At 57.7% G+C, this 18,800-nt stretch overlaps 2 protein-coding genes across 5 annotated transcripts in view; one reads left to right on the top strand and one right to left on the bottom strand.

The window, feature by feature from the left end:
- Positions 1-10,011, bottom strand: part of SNAP47 (synaptosome associated protein 47) — a 49,134-nt gene extending 39,123 nt beyond the window's left edge. For all 3 annotated transcript variants that reach the window (XR_006608616.1, XM_045086943.1, XM_045086944.1), the window contains exons 1-2: positions 9,716-10,011; positions 3,369-3,898 (exon numbers count right to left, since the gene is read on the bottom strand). Coding sequence is in view for 2 of the 3 variants with exons in the window: in XM_045086943.1 (XP_044942878.1) it covers positions 3,369-3,853 (485 nt within the window). In the remaining variant the exon portion in view is untranslated. The remainder of the gene's footprint in view (positions 1-3,368; positions 3,899-9,715) is intronic.
- A 129-nt stretch (positions 10,012-10,140) lies between these two features.
- Positions 10,141-14,632, top strand: JMJD4 (jumonji domain containing 4). 2 transcript variants are annotated; one of them, XM_045086942.1, is made up of 6 exons: positions 10,141-10,488; positions 10,676-10,841; positions 12,591-12,716; positions 13,018-13,249; positions 13,725-13,871; positions 14,256-14,632. In XM_045086942.1, the coding sequence occupies exons 1-6, from the start codon at positions 10,224-10,226 to the stop codon at positions 14,556-14,558; spliced, it is 1,239 nt and encodes a 412-aa protein (XP_044942877.1). In that variant the 5' UTR covers positions 10,141-10,223; the 3' UTR covers positions 14,559-14,632. The 2 variants fall into 2 exon arrangements, with proteins under 2 accessions (XP_044942877.1, XP_044942876.1); XM_045086941.1 differs by having other exon boundaries at positions 10,142-10,488; positions 12,982-13,249.
- Positions 14,633-18,800: the final 4,168 nt, after the last annotated feature.

Genomic DNA, 18,800 nt, shown 5'->3' with positions numbered 1-18,800 from the left:
GGCCAGCATCTGGCCGCACCACCCCAGGATCTAGTTATGCCCACTGCGGAGCCCTCTATGTGGAAAGAGACAGAATACCAGGGATCTCTGAAAACAGGTGTGAAGTTGGGCCTTGAAACCCAACAGACCGGAAGTTCCCTTAACAAGAGCGTGCTCGGATCACCAACGTCACCCACTGGTGCTGCTAGGCTCCACCTCTGTCTGGTCACCATGGAAGAGGGTGTGCTGAGCTGAAAGCAGGAAATGGGAGCAGATGCCTCACCCAAGCTGGGACACATACCCCCGCCCCCTCCTGCAAAAGGCTATCCAGAAAATCCCAAGAGATGAAGAAAACAGCAGCCCAGAAAACAAAACAGTCTATCCAAAAAGGAACACTTGAAGATTAAATAAATCTTAGAAATTAAAAAGATCACAAAAATGGAAGGGTAGAAAGAAGACAAAACTCAAAAAGTAGTAGAATAAACAAGGAGAGAATGTGAACGCTATCAAAGATCAAAACAGAATGGCCAATAGCTAGATGAGGAGAGTTCCAGAAGGAACACACTTTAAAAGGGAGAGGTAGAACATGTCTCATGCTCACCGAACACCTGAGCCAACGACCCCCACGAGCCAGGACGCCCCCACAAGCCAGGAGGCCCCTATGAGGAGGGCCCTTGGGCAGCTCTGTGGGAGCTCTCCGTAGAGCTGTGGCACGTATGGCCGGTGCACACCCCTCCAGCTCGGGCTTCCACAGGTCAGTGCTCCCTGCGTTTTTGCCACCCTGCTACTTTGCCCATTTGAAAACTCTTAAAGTGGTGCTCTGTTGTCCACGTCTACGTGCAGCTTGGTTTTGTTTTATAACCCGGCTTTGAAGTGGATCCAAGTCGGTTTGTGCAGCTCCACAGGAATCTGAGCACTGCGTCTGAGTCAGCAGTGATGTGGGAAACAAAGGCAGAAGGACAGGCAGGTGAGATGAACTGTCCTAACCTGCAGCCCGCTGGCAAACCCGAGGCAGGCAGGCTATCCCGCTCCTCCAGGAAGCTCCCTTGTTATAAGGAGAACCATCTTGGCTTGACAAAGCAAGGGCTCCGGTATCCTGTGTCTTCCTTAGCAGACAAAGACCCTTCTGAACCTCCCTTGTCTTTACTTCCCCCACCCCCAAAGTATGGAACCCTCTGCTCATCGTAACCCCTGGCAGCAGGTGGCAGCAGGGAGCAGCAGGCAGCAGCAGCTCTCTCTGCCCACAGGTCCGGTGCCCAAGCTTTGATGAAATGACCACCATGCACTGAAGGTGTCTCAAGAACTCTTCCTCAGCTGGCAGCTCTGACCGACCTCCATTCAAATACTGCAGAGTTGTGACTCATCACTGCATCCCCTTGAGGGCCGAATGACTACGGCTGCCTCGGCACGTGTGCCCCAGCACATACACAGGGCTTGGTCATGGGGTCTGTGCACCTTCAACTTTGCTAGGTCCTACGGGTGGCCAAGCCAAGTCCTGTCAGTGATGGTGACACGAGACTTCTCATCCCGACCCACACCCTGTCCAGCCGTCGGTGTTATCCCACACCTACACGTGTTGGTTTAATCTACCTTTCTCTACTTACTGGGGTGCCAGTACCTCTCTTTTGTGGGCTGGGCTCACCCGCTTAAAGACAAGGCTATGGGCCCTAGCCCTCCCTGTGCCTCTTCCCAGTGGCTTGGTAGAATACTGCCAGCAGCTTCTGATGCAGTCATGGAGCCAACATGGGGCCGTGGGCTGTGAGCCAGAGCACAGCCCGCGACTTGCCCGAGATGCCGACCTTCCTCTGCATCTCTGTGTGGGGAAGCAGCCCCAGGATCGGTGGATCTCTGCAACAGCAGCTGGCTCTCAGTCAACAGCCTCCAGCCATCTCTCTACTGAATTTTGCCCTGCGAGCTCTCTGCCTCGCTAGGTATACATCCCTGGGTGGGAATGTGAATGCGTGTTACAAGCATCTTCTCCTCTCCTCAGGTCCGTCTTTTCACTTTGCCTTTTGTTAAAAGAACATTTCTAAACTGGCAGATTGTTCTCTGAAAGGGTTAACCAACAGCAGTGTGTGACAATGCTGATTCACTACTCTCCAGCTGGTGCGGTCTTCTTCCCTAGATTCTCACTGTCTAATGCCCACGTAGCTCTCTAGCGGAGGGCTGGGGCTGGACTGACTCCAGAAGACTATCTGGCCAGCTCTGCAAGGCCATGTGGCCACCAAGGTCCAGCTCAGGCCAGGGTTCCAGAGTAGGTTCTCCGCATGAGGCCACAGGTGAGGGAAGATGGATGGCAGGTGGGGTGGGAAGCGTTCAGAGACTAGGCCTGGAAGTGACCTACATCACTCCTGCCCACCACTCAGTCCCATGATGTCCCTGGCCCCAAGATGGCACAAAAGGGTAGAAACTGCCCAGCTATGTTCCCAGGATGGAAACTCACAGAAATCTGAGGACCTCCCACCTTGGCCGCCACAGGCACCCCTCCTAAGGGTAAGATCGGGGGCCCTGTCCCCTGCAGTGCTAGCCCTTTACCAAGCAGGCATTCAGGACAGAATATCCCGAAAAGTGGGGTCACATGGGGCTGCGCAGCTCTGATGTGAGGCTTGGTGCCTATGCTCAGGGCCCATAGCGAGAGGTGGCCACCTGGTTGGACCTCTCAGGCAGCCTTCATAAGCACTAAGTGCCTCTCACACAGAACGCAGCTGGGCTATCCAGGACCCTCTGGGGTCTGTTTCTTCACAGTGGCACCAGGTGCCACTCAGCTTTTTGCCCTCGCTGTCCTGTATGTGCAGGGAGCACCTGCAGCCCCGGGACACAGGAGCACACGGGAGGCAGGCTGCTGAAGCATGCGGGACGCCTGCCTGTGTCTGACAAAGTCCTTCTGGAAGGAGATGTGGAATCCTGATGGTGCCATTCTTCCCACTAAACGTGTCTGCTCCAGCAAAGCTAGAGCAGAGTACAAAGGTACTTATGTTATGAGGTCGTGGGTTTGTTATCACGCTTTTCAAATGAACAGCTCATGATTTTTCAATGTCTCAGTTTTTACAAAAACATAGCAGGACTGGCATACATACTCACATAAACAACAGCCCTTTGGGGTCCCTGATGTTTGAAGGGGGGGGTCCCTGGTTTGGGAGTGGCTGTTGTGGCAGCAAAAGTGGCAGCTCCTGGAGCCAGAGCTTCAGCTCAAACCCTGTGGCTACAGGGCTGTGCAGAACAGCACACCTTGTGTGTGTGACCTGGCCTCTTGGCCAGTTTTCCCCATGGGATGAAATGAGCCATACCCCTTGTTCATATGAAACTGGAGCTTTGCACCAGGCCATTGCCCGCCCACTATAACCGTGCACGGCAGGGACGTAACCCCTATGTCCGAAGCACCCCAGTACCTGTCAGCCACATCCAGGTCAGAGTCCATCTTCTCCAGGCCCCTGGTGATGCTGTCTAGCTGCTCACCCTGATGGTGGAGGACACGGGCTGTCTCTTCCAGGCGCTTCTGGGAACAGGCCATCAGACCTGTCAGCTGCTTCCCCTTAGTTGCAGGCAGTGGCACTTCCGCCGGAGACAGCAACACCTCTCTCCAGAAATGCTCGATGATGCTGAAGACCACATTCCGGCTGGGCTGCAAGGAGCTGAACCAGTGCTTGACGTGGTCCTTCTCCAGAACAGTGATGGAACTAAAGACAAAGTGAGAAGCCTCCTTCTTGATCTCAATCACACTGGACAGGGGGAAGCTGACTAGGGCCTCCCCAGTTTTATCAGCTGCAAATCTCAGGGAGTGCGTTGTTAACGAAAGCTTTCCAGAAACCCATCGCTTCTCCGGTTCTAAGTAGTAGGAGCAAGGCCAGGAGTGCACGCAGATCTCTCTGCTCATCTGGCTCCCAGGCTGGTCTGTCTCACGGCCACGGCCACTCCGCCTCTGGAGGAGAGGGACAGGTTAGTGGAGGGGTGAGGGGAGCATGTGTCAGCACACCTAGACTGCAGACAATAGGACAGCTCAGGGTGCTGGGGACACTGGGGACCCACACCACCCCGGTACAGGCAGGATGGGTCCATGGCTTGATGTGACTGCCAGACCCTTCATAAGAACACCACTTCTGCTGTGACAACCCCACCAACACATACTCCTCACACGTTCCCACACTACGATCTCCTCTTGAAGTCTTCATCATAAGGAAACCATCCTACGGGCAGACCTTTCTCTTCCTGCATTGCCCACAAATTTCATCATGTTCTGTGTCATCATCGAGCTCCAGGTATACATCTGTCTGCACTTTTACCCAACCATAAGCAGCAAAGGTGCACTGTTCACATCTACAGTTTGCGTTTGCTGACAGAGTCTGCAGTCAGGCATGATGGATGTGAGACAACCCTTCCAGAGCACCGTGTGCGCCCTCTCACTGACCAGAGAGCACCCACAAAGCCGGGAAGAAGGACAACCTCTGCAAGGTCACACCACAAGTACGTGATGAGGACTTGGCCACATCTAGGCTTGGGAGTGCCTCGTGCACCTCCCTCGTGGCCTGAGGTCCAGTTGTCTGGGGCCTGTCTTCCACCCCCCTGCCTCCTGCTGCCACGAGCACACACGGTCATGGAATGGCCTCACTTGTAAACATGGGAGAACAAATCACTGTTGTCACCTCTTACGATACCAAGAAGCGTGGCCTTCACAGTGTGGCCAGGGCCTCAGGGAGTCTCTGAATCTTGGCCATGGGCTCTAGGCCCCACAGTCCCTGTGGAGCAGTAGGCCCTATGGAGCCGACACTGACATGGTCCCTGGCTGCTGCAGCTCAGGGTCCACAGAAACCTGACTGGCTCCTTAATGGAGTGACACTGTACTAGGGCCCAGACTGCTCCGTGATGCCCCATCAGGCAACAAAAGATGGGCAAGATGAGAAAAGATCTTGCGTCGCAGGGAGCTTCCTAATTACACAGAACCAAGTGCCGGGGGAGTAAGCGATGCATCCAGCAGACAGCAAGCTCCCATGGGACCTCAGGAGGGCTCTGGGAGTGGCCAGTAAAGGCCCAATACCAAGTCACCTTCCAGAGAGCTCACACACGAGTCTTCCGAGCCTATGGTGCAGAAACACGGTGTGGCTGCCTCTCCTCTGGGATCTCGTCTCTCGCTGGACAGAGGGAACCAGAGAGCAAATGTGTCCTGCTCAGACATCTGTCCCCAGCAAGAGGGACATCCACCTGACTCTGGAACAAACACAGACTACAGGGTGCGGCCCGCCTGGGGGCCTATCAGCCCAGACCCGCGAGGTCCCCACCAGCACCCTGGTGCCATGAGGCTGCTGCTGTCACACGGACTCATCGGGGTGGAAAGACCTCTATTCTTAGCACCAGGGGATACCAACTAAAGTTTTGGTGTTTCCCAGTCTAAGACCAAGGTCAGAGTCCAGGTGCTGGGGCCCCACCCCAGACCATGCTGGCTGTGCCGGTCAGCACCTGGAGCCGGTCTGGCCCTGGTCCTCCTGGCCGAAGGGACCCTCCTGCCACTCAGCCACCCGAGCCACACACCATCTCCCACCCACAAAGAGGGAAGGCCTATGTTGTTTAGCACTGTCCGTGTTGGCGAGCTTGCTGCGGTGTGGACACTGAGTTCCTCCCAACAAAAGCCTGTGTCCTGGGGACTCCTGAGCTCCAACTCCAGTGATGGGGTAGGGCACTGCAGGGTCTGCATCACATTCCTTCCCCCTCTGGACCTGTTTATCCTCCCCTAAAGTGACTGAAGACTGAGGAACAGCACCAACTCTGAAATCCGCCAGAATTCAAAGACCAAGGACAAAGAGACAGGAATGAACCATGAGCAGGAGGAACAGAGGACCTGTCACTATGTCCCCTGCTCCGTCCAAGCCACTCTTCAGACTGTGTACTGAATGTGAGGACTGTGTGTCCCCTGCTCTGCCCGAGCCACTCTTCAGACAGACTGTGCACCGTGTGTGAGGGCTGTGTGTCCCCTACTCCGCCCGAGCCACTCTTCAGACAGACTGTGCACCACATGTGAGGGCTGTGTGTCCCCTGCTCCACCTAAGCCACTCTTCAGACAGACTGTGGACCGCATGTGAGAGCTGCATGTCCCCTGCTCTGCCCGAGCCACTCTTCAGACAGACTGTGAACTGTGCATGAGTGCTGTGGGGACAGCAGTCAGGCCTGGCGATTCCAGAAGAAGCACAGGGAGAAGCCATGGCCAGCGTGCTTTCTACCACAGGCTTACAGACGAGTAAACAAGATGAAAGGGATGGCCGGGGCAAGAACAACAATCCTATGCACTCGCTCTCCCTCAGCTGCAAGCTCACCTGCCACACCTACCCTGGGTGTTCTGCAGGTGCCCTGTTCCCCAGTGCTGATGGGGGGAAGCAGCGCCCCTGCTCTTATGCCCTCGATCCCATCCCATCCCAACAACACCCACCTCTCCATCCTTCCTTCCCACCCCTGGCCATCCCACTTCTCTGAATGCCAGAGAGTGAGTGCCTTAGGCTTTGTGAACCTATGGTCCCTGTGGCAAGAGCACAGCTCTGGCATCGTACAGTGGGAGCAGCCGAAGACGGCAGACACAGGACTGTGTCTGTCCTCACTCACCAGACAGGGGCCACGACGCTTGTCCTCCCTGTCCTAGACCCTCTCCCCAGTTAGCACACACTCCCTAAGCTCTCCGCCTTAGGGCAGATCAGGGGCCCCTCCCCATCTCCCCACAGCCCTCTCCAATCACCGTTCCTCCCAGAGAGGGTCCCACCACCAGGTACCTCCCCCTGTATGGGTTGCTCCACCCAGGCCTCCAGGTGGCCAAATGTACTGCCCACCTCTGTCCAACACAGCATGCTTCCTCCCTGGTCTCTCACTCCCAGCCCTGAGGCCTCCAGCGGCCCCCTCCCCTCCTGCCCACGGCTACCTCCAAGGGCTCCCCTTCCCTGGTAACAGACCCTACGCTAACCACATGGCACCTGCCAGAGCTCCCAGGAGCCTACATGCTGACAGGCTCTGTCTACACGCCAGACAAGGCTAACATGAGGAGGAGGGTGCCATGGGCACAAGGCCAGCCCATCGTGGGCAGCAGGTAAACACATGGAAACAGCGACTGTATCCACCTCAACTGGTCTTCCTCCTCCCTCCTGCTGACCTGGGTGTCTGATCTATGCTATGTTCCTGGAGGCCTTGTCTCGTCCTCGCCTCTTCAACCTGGAGCCTACGTTACCCTGAGCTGAACCTGGGATGGAGCTGAATGAGGATGGGAAGACCCCAGGACAGCACTCCAAGGACACTCATGGCGAGGCGTGAGCAGGCATGTGAATGGGGCACGGTCCTCCGTACGATGCACTGTTGGATGTGGACGTCGCTCAGTGCCGGTGCCTGGCCTGTGGCCTGGAGTGGGCCTCGGCACCAAGTAAACAACCTATATTTAGTCAGTTTCCAGAGGGACAGAACCAGTGACGTCTCACGCCCGTTCCAAGGCCTCCTGAACACAAGGCGGTCTGGAGGCAGAACAGTGGGAGCAGTGTCTCCCGGCGTCTGCGGCCACCTTTTCCATTACCTCTACCTCCTGCTCCCACTCTCGACCTGGGAGGTTCACATGAGCTGCTGGGGGGTCTCAGGGCCACAGCATGGCCTTCTCCCATGGCGTGCACCGTCCTTCTCACCCTCAGAAAGGAGAACGAGGACCTGTCTCTACTTCTGCTGCGTTCTCTCCCCTCCCGCTGTGGGCACATTGCACGGCTGGGCCCCGTCAGGGCTCAGAGCAGCGTCCTGCCCGCCCCCATGCTCTGACTCAGTAGGTCCGAGTGGGGCTCAAGAAAGGACGTCTCTCAGGGTTCCCAGAAGGTGCCGGGGGCCTTTGGGGACACAGCTGGCGCTGCAGCCCAAGCTCCAGCACCAGAGGGCCACCGTGTGGACGAGAGGAAGCACAGCACAGAACACAAGGTCCCATGTCCCAGCCTGGCTCCTGGCTGGGCTGTGCCAACAATCCTGGGGAGCACGCGGACCTCTGGCCCAAAGCCTCCCCCTTTGTAGGAAACTTGGTTTCAAGACCTGAGCTTCAAGGAGTCAGAATCCCGGGATTCTTTCCAGTCAACACCTATCTCAATTTCGTATTTCTCCCGAGACACACACTTTCCTCACGCTTTGTCAATCTTCGGACAACAGCAAACACTGCTTCCCACACTTTTCCTGACTGCCCCCCATGATCCGCATTCACAACTGCAATCCAAAAATCACGGAGCAGTCAGTCGACTTGCAGCAAGATGTGGACAGTGCATGGTCACTTTCTTTAAAAAAGCCTAGAAACAGTAGACGCTTACACACATACTTGAGAGACCACGTGTGTGTGTTTATGTGTGTATGGGGGGGGGAAGGAGGAGAGAGACTTCACACAGGAAGCAATGAAGGGGTGCCTGTAAAAACAGCTGCATTTCAGAATGTGTTGAGGAGTCCAGCGTGCACGGGACCAGGGGGCTCCTCCCCACAATGACCCCCTCGCATGTTCTCCCTGACTCCATGCACACCGGCCCCATGACGAACCCCACACATGCACCACACCAGGCACAGCGAGGCCACTGGGCAGGCAGCTCAGCACACACGGGATCACACACTCCGTGCTGCCCCATCTGCCCGCCTCGCTGGTGTGCTCAGCTCCGCCCAGGACGCAGACGCTCCCAAACTCATCCCAATTCCCAGCCCCCTCTCCTCTGCCTTTCCTGATCTGCGGTCCACCCTGCTATCCTTTGGGGTAAGCTTCAGGAAACGTGGCCAGGGTCCCCCTCCGGCCCCCACCAAAGCTCAGAGTCCCACCTGAGGAGAGCTGCCTCCTCTCCCCTGCAAAGGTAAACAGGGTGGCTTCTTCTTCATTCGACAGAGGGGCGGCACTCACCCCACCCACCCCACCCTGTCACTGAGCGTGTCCCCTCTGTTCAGGAATGACGTACGACGGCACCCAGACTTCTGGAAGCATGGTCACCAAGTCAGAGCTGTAAATGCGCAGCTGCAGGGCTGAGTCAGGCCCCTCTCACCGCATGCAAGACTGCCCAGGTGCATCTGTCCCTCAGTCACCGGGATGAGCGGCCCTGGTGGTTCCTTCCCGCGCCTGACCAGTTGGGAGACCGGGGAGGCTCTGCGCAGCCCTGTACCCTCCCGAGCCCGCTCCGCGTTTGTGCCATCTGCAAGCTCCCGGAGCAAGGAGCCTGCGCTCTTCCTGTCCAGACTGGGGGCAGGCTGGCGCTCACACGTTTCCTCTAGCACGCTCAGACCCCGACCTGTCACCCCTCCCTACGCACTTCCGTCCTGATGTGCAGCCTCAAATCGTCACTTTGCATTCCCCACACAGGCATTCCCTTACCACCCACTGCAAGACTCCACCACCCCTTGGACCCCAATATCCCTCAGGCCCCCAGCATCTCCTCAGGGCCCCACGCCCCCTCCGGGCCCCCACCGTCTCCCTCTCGGCCCCCAGCACCCTCTCTGGGCCCCCACCGTCTCCCCTCTCGGCCCCCGGCATCTCCTCAGGATCCCCACTGCCTCCCTCCGGGCCCCCAGCATCCTCCTCAGGGCCTCCTCCGGGCCCCCAGCACCCCTTTCGGGACCCCGCCCCCCTCCGGGCCCCCACCGTCCCCCTACCGTCTCCCCTCTCAGCCCCCAGCATCCCCTCAGGGCCCCTATCGCCCCCCTCCGGGCCCCCATCCCCACTGTCCCCCTCCGGGCTCCCGCCGCTCCGCTCCGGCCCCCACCGCCCCCCAGCCCCCACCTTTGGCCCCGGCGCCCCTCGGTCAGAACGGGAGTTCTTATCGCGGCAGCAGCAGCTGGCGGGACTAAGCCGGAGAGGACCGGAAGGACTGCGGCCCAGGCCCGACCGCGGACTGGGGGCGCAGCTTAACCTGTGTCACCGCGAAGGTGCGCAGACAGCGAGACTCGGCTCTGGAGCTGTGGGACGCCGGACGGAGCCCTAGCTCCAGAGGTGCTGTGGGCCGCTGCCGCGCCTGCGCAAAACGTAGGCTGCTCTGCGCGTGCGCCCAGGGTCCGGCGCACCGAGGTTCGTCCTCGGGCAGGAACTGTGGCAGCATTCTCTTGATTCCGCTCGCCCGCGCCGGGCCGACCTCAGTCTCCAAGAGCCTGTGCCGCGCGGTTTTCGCACCGGCTGGCACGGAGGCGTCTGCTCCGGAAGTAGTTGTAGCAAGTACTTCCGCGTCGCCTCCTGGTTTAAAGGGCCGGGCTGCGAGGGGCCTGAGGCGGGGCCGGGCCGGGCCTGGCCGGGGATGGACCGCGAGACGCTAGCGTTCGCAGAGAGCCACTTCCGACGCCTGCGGGGGCAGCCGGCTGGCGGGGCAGGCGCGTCCCCGGGCCGCGTGGACTTCATCGCGAGCCCCGCCTCCTTCTCGTACGCCGACTTCTTCAAGCGCTACCTCCTGCCCAACGTGCCGTGCGTCTTCTCGTGCGCCTTCACCGAGGGCTGGGGCTGCAGGCGGCGCTGGGTGACGCCGGGCGGGCGGCCGGACTTCCAGCACCTGCTACGGACCTACGGTGCAGGCGCGGGCCGGGGGCGCGGGGCGGCGCGGGGCGGCGCGGGGCGGCGCGGGGCGGCGCGGGGCGGCGCGGGGCGGCGCGGGGCGGCGCGGGGCGGCGCGGGGCGGCGCGGGGCGGCGCGGGGCGGCGCGGGGCGGCGCGGGGCGGCGCGGGGCTCGGGCGTCACCACCTGTCGGTGTCGCAGGGGACGCCGTGGTGCCGGTGGCCGACTGCGGGCGGCAGGAGTACAACGCGCACCCCAAGGAGCATATGCTGCTGCGCGACTACCTGCGCTACTGGACTGAGCACATCGAGAGCGGCTACTCGTCCCCGCGGGGCTGCCTGTACCTCAAGGACTGGCACCTGTGCAGGTGAGGGGCGCGGGGGGGGGGCGTGCCCCACCCCCACTCAGGGTGGCTGGTCCTTCCCCTGCGTGCACCTCGGGCTCCGCCCCTCATGGGGCTGGCCACTCTCGTCGGGGGTTGGTGGGGAGCCCAGGTGGGCTGAGGCCAGTGCCTCCCTTGTGTCCTGGTGGTTGGAACCTCCCGTGCAAGCCTTACCCTTCTGGGGGCTGCCCTGGGCTCAGCCCTTATGGGCAGCTGTGCTGCCGGGTCTGGCTTACGCTGGCTCCCCCCACTCCCTCCCGTCTGGCACCGTCTTGCTCCCCTGTCTCCGTTCAGCAAGGCTGGGCCTGGCCTGCACAGCGTCTTCCTCACTCACTAGCAGAGACCTGGGGTCCGGCCACAGCCTTCTTCCCTATGGGGAGCTACCACCGGTGCTCTGGGACATAGCTCACACTGGTGGGTGCCCCACCCCATCCACATCCATGCTCAGAGGGGCTGCTTGGGTTTTGTGCCCATTCCCCACCCAGCGGTGTGCTGGCACAAGCAGAGATCATCTTCCTCACCCCAGCAGCTGTCACAGATACAGTACCGGCTCAGTCAGTTCTGTATAAGCGAGTCAGCGATTGAATTCTGGTTTTCCTAACGTGAAAACCAAGGCTCCTTTGTGGTTCCCAAGACCCGTGCAAAGGTGCATCTCAACCCGTCGTGCCCTAGATGCTCCCTGCCTTGCTGCATCTTGTCTGGCAGGGAGAGCTGGCCAGGGGGTGGATCAGGGACACCTAGGCCCTGGTCGAGGCCCCCAGGGACTTCTGACCCAGGGGCACCTAGGACTCCTGGACCCAGTGCTCCTGCATGGTGGCTGTGGGCTTCAGTTAGGCAGTGAGTGAGTTCTGGGTATTACATGGGACATACTTGTTCTGGAGACTTGCCTGTTGCAGGGAGGTCAGTTTGGACTGAATATTATGTATTTTCTCTGGAAACTCTGGAATAAGCAGTATAGGGACGTCAGGAAAACAGAGGTGGCCCAAGGGCATGTGATACCTGAGCAAGGATTTCAGGGCTCCATGGGAGTCTGACGGTCACAAAGGCATGGCGGCAGAGGGAACAAGAGGTTGGGTGCTCTTTGGGCTCTCCCTGATCGTGGCCTCCGACCGTAAGTGATGTGTGAGCTACTCTGGAAGCTTGCTCCATGTGTTGCTGGGAGAGGTGCACTCTGCCTGGGGCTGGGTTGGTGACTCCCCTTGGAGGGACCGTTGTTTTGGTGGTGGGGCAGGCTTTGGGATCAGGAGGAGTGGACGGCTGTGGGGTAGGGGAGAGGGACCTCAGCAGACATGGGCCACTGGTCGTGCATTCACTCTGCGGACTTAAGGTCACAGGCGGGGCGAGAGCATGGGTGAGGCCCAGGGGTCCTGGAGAGCAGCAGGATGCAGATGAGGTACTTAGAGCCCAGAGGTCCTGGACCTGGTCCAGGAGGGGGCTGGAACAATTGCGGGGCTGCCTGTGTGGGTCACCTAAGCAGCATCATGGCCCCCAATGCTGTTTCACCTGCTCATGATGGGGCTTCGTTCCCCGGACGGCGCTCAGGTGCGGTCACTTGGGGCTGTTGTCACGTGGTGGCTGGACGAGCGCAGGTGATCAGCCTTAGTGTGGACACTGGTTGCAGAAGGCGGCTCAGGGTCATTTGTGCCTGTCCAGACCTCTGGCTGTCTAATGGGCTTGTGGCACAGGTGCCAGGAGGGGGCCCTTCCCGCCAGAGGCTCATGGTATTCCCTGCAGGGACTCCTCAGTGGAGGACGTGTTCACCCTGCCTGTGTACTTCTCGTCTGACTGGCTCAATGAATACTGGGACGCCCTGGATGTGGATGACTACCGCTTTGTCTACATGGGGCCTGCTGGCTCCTGGTACGTGTGTCCTCTCCTGATCCCCTTTCTGCGCCTCGCCCTTGCCCCCCACACACTCTCCCCCCACACACTCCCCCCCCCACCCTGTCTGCTCCATCAGGGCCTCAGAGATGCCTGGGCCATGGGGAGGCTGCCCGGGTTCCCCAGTCTCCCTGCGCACTTTGCCCTGGGGCTCTCAGAGGGGGGAGGTGTGAGCTCGGGGGCCTGTCTTCCTGAAGAGCCAGAGCAGCTGTGGTTCACCAGATGCCAACAGGAGGTTCCACAGGTCACCGTTCCATGCCGACATCTTCCGCTCCTTCAGCTGGTCTGCCAACATCTGTGGGAGGAAAAAGTGGCTCTTCTTCCCTCCGGGGCAGGAAGAAGCCCTGCGGGATCGCCACGGAGGCCTGCCCTATGATGTGACCTCGCCTGCACTCCTCGACAGCCACCTGTACCCCAGGCACGGGCACTGCAGCCCGGCCCTGGAGCTCACACAGGAGGCAGGCGAGATGGTCTTTGTGCCCAGTGGCTGGCACCACCAAGTCCACAACCTGGTAAGATGGGCACACCCCACAGTGTGTACACACCACACCACGTACACCTGCGACGTGGCCCAAACAGGTCGGGGGCCACCCTGGGGCCCTGGAGGACCCATCTCTCCATCCATCTGTCCCTCAGCCTGCCTGGCAGCACTACTCTCCCTTGACACGCTTTTAGATGCCTTCCACAGAGAGAGGGCCAGGGTACCCCTCCTGATCCCACAGTGGGCTGACTGCCTCCTGGGAGGGTCTGCACAGATTCCAGAAAAGGACACCACCCCCGTCCTTGTTCCCTGGGCCACAGTGGGTCCCTATACACCGGAGTTTCCCTGGCTCCCAGGGGAGCCCTGCTCCTGGTTAGCTGTGTACTCAGAAGACAGCTCCTATCTCCGCAGCCCTTCCCTGCTGAGGGGACTGCGGGGACCTCAGGACAGGGGCTGGGGACCGTCTGCAGTGGGCTCATGGGGACATCTCGCTCCACCCCATACAGGAGGACACCATCTCCATCAACCATAACTGGGTCAATGGCTGTAATCTGGCCAATATGTGGCACTTCTTGCAGCAAGAGCTCCGGGCCGTGCAGCAGGAGGTCAGCCAGTGGAAGGAAACTATGCCAGACTGGCACCATCATTGCCAGGTAGGCTAGCCAGGGTGGGAGGGAAGGAGTGGGGGGGGGGCTCTGCAGGACCCTGGCAGGACCAGGGCTGGGACTGCCTCGGGGGCTGACCAGTGGAGCTCACTGTGAATAGGTCTGCAGTGGTGGAGGGCATGGGGCAGCCTGCATTCTCAGAGCAGGTTTTGGTCTATGAGGCCAGAGCTGTGGTCTTGGGGACATGGCAGCTGCTCTCCTGCCTGTGAAGATCAATCTGATCCTGAGGCGGGACGCTGGGGCTTCCAGGCTGTAAGACTCAGACCCATCTCCAACTGGCTCCCAGGAAGCTCTGGGCTCTGCCCATCATCCACAGACCCTTGTCTAGAGCTGTGGGCAAGCTGCGACTCATAGCTGATCTTCTCTGGCCAGGTCATCATGAGGTCCTGCACTGGAATCAACTTTGAAGAATTTTACCACTTTCTCAAGGTCATTGCTGAACGGAGGCTCCTCCTCCTGGCGGAAGGGACGGACTCTGGTGCCATGGAGGGCAGTGCAGGTTCTGGGCTGGGCCCCCATCAGGCTGCGTTTGATGTCAGCCGGATCACGGAGGTGCTGGCATCTGTGGTGGCCCACCCCGACTTCCAGAAAGTGGACACTGGCATGTTCTCCCCGCGGCCGGAGGAGCTCTTGCAGCAGCTGGAGGAGGTCGTGGCCAGCACTGAGTCTATCTAGTGCATGAGGCTTGGCCTGGAAGGCAGGCTGTCTGTCCCACAGTCCCTTCTGGAAATAAAGTTTTGTATACTGTGTGCCATGGGACCTGTCACCTCTCCGTGGAGCCTCGTGGCCTCAGGTGTTCCAGCTGTGGCTCCTGCTCTTAAGGGTGTGCTCTTTTCCTGGCTCTCTGTTGGCATCCTGGGACCCTGGTGCCTGTGCAGTGGGCTTGGGCCCCTTGTCTTCATGAGGCTCGGCTGGGCTGAGTGCTCTGGATCCAGTGAGGGGTGGGTATGGAGGTGCTGCGAAATGAGATCTGCGGCCAGGAGGCCGCAAGAATGCCTGGGGACCCATGCGTGGGGGCAGCATGTGGCTGGATTCCTGACAGCCTCAGCCTTCCCTCAGCAACGACCAGCATCCAAGCCCAAAGGCCTCCCATGGACAGCAGTGTGAGGCGGCTGGCTCATCTCGCAGGACCCCTCTGCAGTGGGACTGTGTCCCTGCTCTTCTGCATCTTCCCCTGCAAGCCCCTCTGTGTGGGGGGGCACTCTGGGCCCAGGGCCTCCATGTCTGTCCCCCCAGGACACCCACTATTTACATGGAGCCTGCCTTCCCTCTACTGGCCTGTGTGTCCCCTGTACTCCCACCCAGAGTCTGCAGCTAAAGACGTCTGTGTGGTTGGGGCGCCGGGCCAGGCCTCCTACCTTGCCCTTCGTGCAGGCCCCCAGCCATCACAGGAACATCATTCACAGGCACCTCAGGGTTGGCTGGCCCTCTAACTACCTCACTTGTGACAGCACTTCCTTTGTCCGTCAAGCTCTGGGTCCACCTCTGTGATTGCGCACCCAGCGACAGCCTGGACCTTGTTTCCCGTGTCCAGGGCCCCCTGTCATCCCTCCCTCACCCTTCCCGTGTGCTCGATGTCTGAGTCTATGACTTTGCTCAGAACCCCTGCACAGATCTGCACCATTCAGTGCCGCTCAACAGTGACAGTAGTAGTAGTAGGAAGTAGGTTCCACTTCCAGAGAAGTGGAACCCACAGGATGGAGCAAGAGATGGTGGGGGAAGGAGGGGGGAGAGGAGCAGGGCAGGCCAGGGACCCAGGGAAGGGGGACTTTGTGGTCTTGGGTCCAAAATCTGCAAACTCAGTCTGGAGGCAGAATTGCTTCCTTGGGAAACTTCTGTCCTTGCCTTCAGGCCTTCCCCTGATTGGATGAGGCCCACCCTGATTGTTTATCAAGGTTGTTTATCAAGGTCTGTGCAGTTCAGAGTTAATCCATCTGAGGGGTACTTTTAGAGCAGCATGGAGACTGGCACTGTCACTGGGCCTGGGCCTGGGCCTGAGTCGTGCTGGGCAAGTGGTTGACATCTGCAGCCATTGGGGAGGAGGGGGCTCACTCAGCATTGTTCCCGTCATTCACCCGGCTCTTGCCTCTGCAGTGGGACATGTTGGCAGTAGGAGACTGGGTGCACTGGAGACTCCCTGGCTTGCCTGGTGCAGCCCTTCAGCTCCTTGTCCCGGGGAAGGACCTGGAAGGGCACTCCAGCCAGCTCAGGGCACATGTGTCTCCCAGCCGGATTGGAACATTTCCGGTATTTCATGGGTGAGGTAGTGTGCGTGCTGCCCATGGATCATCCTTTCTGGTAGCTCCCCTCTGCTCGGGTTCTCATGGGAAAAGTTTGCACCCCTCATGACTTAACCAGGACACAGTCATCAGGCATCACCCAGTCAGGAGTGACCATAGTGGGTGCCATTCCCACTGTGAACTCTTGTGCAAGGCATTGTGGGGATGCTGGAACTCCTTGTGTACAGGGAGCAGGAATGCTTATGGAACAAGGTGACTCGGTGTCTAAATTCTGCATCACAAATCTTTACCGTGGATAAGAAACCAGCAGCAAAAGGAGTTCTGAGGTCCCAGACAGAACCCCTGGAGGATTTAAGTCTAGGTAAAGCAAAAAAACAGATGCAGTGAAAAGAAGGGGCACCAGCACCCCAATGTTCATAGCAGCAATGCCCAGTTACCAAACTGTGGAAGGAGCCGAGATGCCCTTCAATGGACGAATGTATAAAGAAGATGTGGTCCATATACACTATGGAAGATGACTCAGCCTTCAGAAAGGATGAATACCCACCATTTACATGGACATGGATGGACATGGAGGGGATTATGCTGAGTGAAATAAGTCAATCAGAGAAAGTCAACTATCATATGGTTTCATTTACTTGTGGAACATAAGGAATAACATGGAGGACATTAGGAGAAAGAAGGGAAAAATAAATGGGGGTGGTAATCGGAGGAGGAGACAAACCATGGGATACTGTGGACTCTGGGAAACAAACTGAGGGTTACAGAGGGGAGGGGGTGGGGGGGTGGGGATAGCCCAGTGATGGGTATTAAGGAGGGCACATGCTAAGATGAACACTGAGTGTTATACACAACTACTGAATCATTGAACAATACATCAAAACTAATGATGACGGTACAGTGGCTAACTGAACATAATAATAATAAAAAAGTAAATCTAGGTAAAGGGTTGGCCGTGAGGCCTTTGGGGACAGTTACGGAGGCCATTTCCTGCCTGCCTTTAGTCCACTCACCAATCATCTTCCTTTGGCTTCATCCTTTCCACATTGCACATTCTCAACTGTTTCATTTTTGTTTTGTTTTTGCTTTTGTACGATTTTCCCCACTCAGGGCTGATAAAGTCCTGGGTTTTGTTCTTGAAAATTATAATTTCCCAATTGGTGGTCAGAAGAAATCTTAGCAAGAGAGGCAGAGTGTGTTCCCTCTTCCCCCAAATTGTCCTGAGAATGGGAATGGACCTGGCAAGTGCTATTATTAAAGGCTCCCAAATTTTAGTGGTCGCTATGCCTGTGAAAGTACCTTCAACCTCTAAAAGCCAGGATTCTGAGGGGCTGTCTCTGCTTGTGTCCAGGGTCCCCAGACTGAAGTGTCCTCCGAGCAAAGGGCATCTGGATGTGTCTCAGTGAATGGGGAGTGAGTCTGTGTTTCATTTAAACACAGGAAATGAAATAACGCAATCCCAACTGCCAGCTGTGGTAGAAAGAGGATTTTAAAACAGTAGTCAAGTGTAGCTTTTGCTATTTATGACCAATAATGTCCAAATCGGTAAACTTTTTTTCCTGTTGTACAAAAATTCAATTGCTCTTTTAGCTCTTCTGAAACTGTCCCTTCCCACTGACCACAACTCCTGTGGTCTCAAAACCGCTGGTGCCTGGCATTGGCAGGGGCACGAGAGAGTATCAGTGGGACACAGCTGCCCCTCCTCGCTTGGAAAAGAGCAAGGTGTGTGAAGAGGGTCTCTCCTCTCCTGGGCGAGGAGCGGGGGATGGGGGGGGGACTCTCGCTCACCTTTGGCCTTGATGATAGAATCTGAGATTCCACCCACCCTGAGAAAGTCTAGAGCAGTGGGAAACAGAGCCTGGACCCTCAGGATGGGCAGATGCAGACACGAGGAGACAATGGTAGTCATCAGACCCCCCATGTAAGGGAGTGCTCTGTTGTGCCTATGGGCACAAGTGGCAGGGGACCATAGCTGTGCAGGGGTGAGGGGAATTCCTGGCTGCGGGCAGGGCTCTGTGCCCATTGGCTGTGCTCTTCGGCTGGGGTCAGCTAGTCCTCGGGCTCTCAGAAAGCAAACGGTGCCTAAGGCAGCAGGTGCTCCACAGTGTTCCAGGCTGAGCTATCAACCATAGCCACAGGGGAGGTTCAGCATCTGTGGTGACCTGGTAGAGAAAGTCAGCAGAAATTGCTTTTTAAAAAAATTGGAGTGGGAGACGAAGCATGAGAGACTGTGACTCTTGAGAAACAAACAGGGTTTTGGAGGGGAGGGGTGGGGAGTTAGGTGAGCCTGGTGGGGGTTATTATGGAGGGCACAGATTGATAGAGCACTAGGTGTGGTGCATAAACAATGAATCTTGGAACACTGAAAAGAAATAAAATAAAATGAAAAAAAAAAGAAAAAAATTGTAAGAACAGCTAGATTGACTAAGAGAAATGTAGACAGGACTCAGATAAAAGGGTTTATTATAAGAGATTATGAACAACTGAACATCAAATTGGATAATCTAGATGAAATACACAAATTCCTAGAATCAGAGAAAGTATAAAACCTTTTACTGGTGAACCCTACTAAACATTTAAAGAAAAATTACCTCCAATTCTCATCCCCCAAATAAGAGACCAAGATGTTTGCCCACCGGTAGACAGCAACTCTCCAGACCCTACTTTGGCTGCTTCT

The sequence above is a fragment of the Mustela putorius genome, unplaced genomic scaffold (assembly GCF_011764305.1).
Source record: "Mustela putorius furo isolate JIRA1106 unplaced genomic scaffold, ASM1176430v1.1 tig00001009_pilon_pilon_pilon, whole genome shotgun sequence".
NCBI classification, from domain to species: domain Eukaryota; kingdom Metazoa; phylum Chordata; class Mammalia; order Carnivora; family Mustelidae; genus Mustela; species Mustela putorius.
This window is presented reverse-complemented; position numbering and strand designations above follow the sequence as displayed.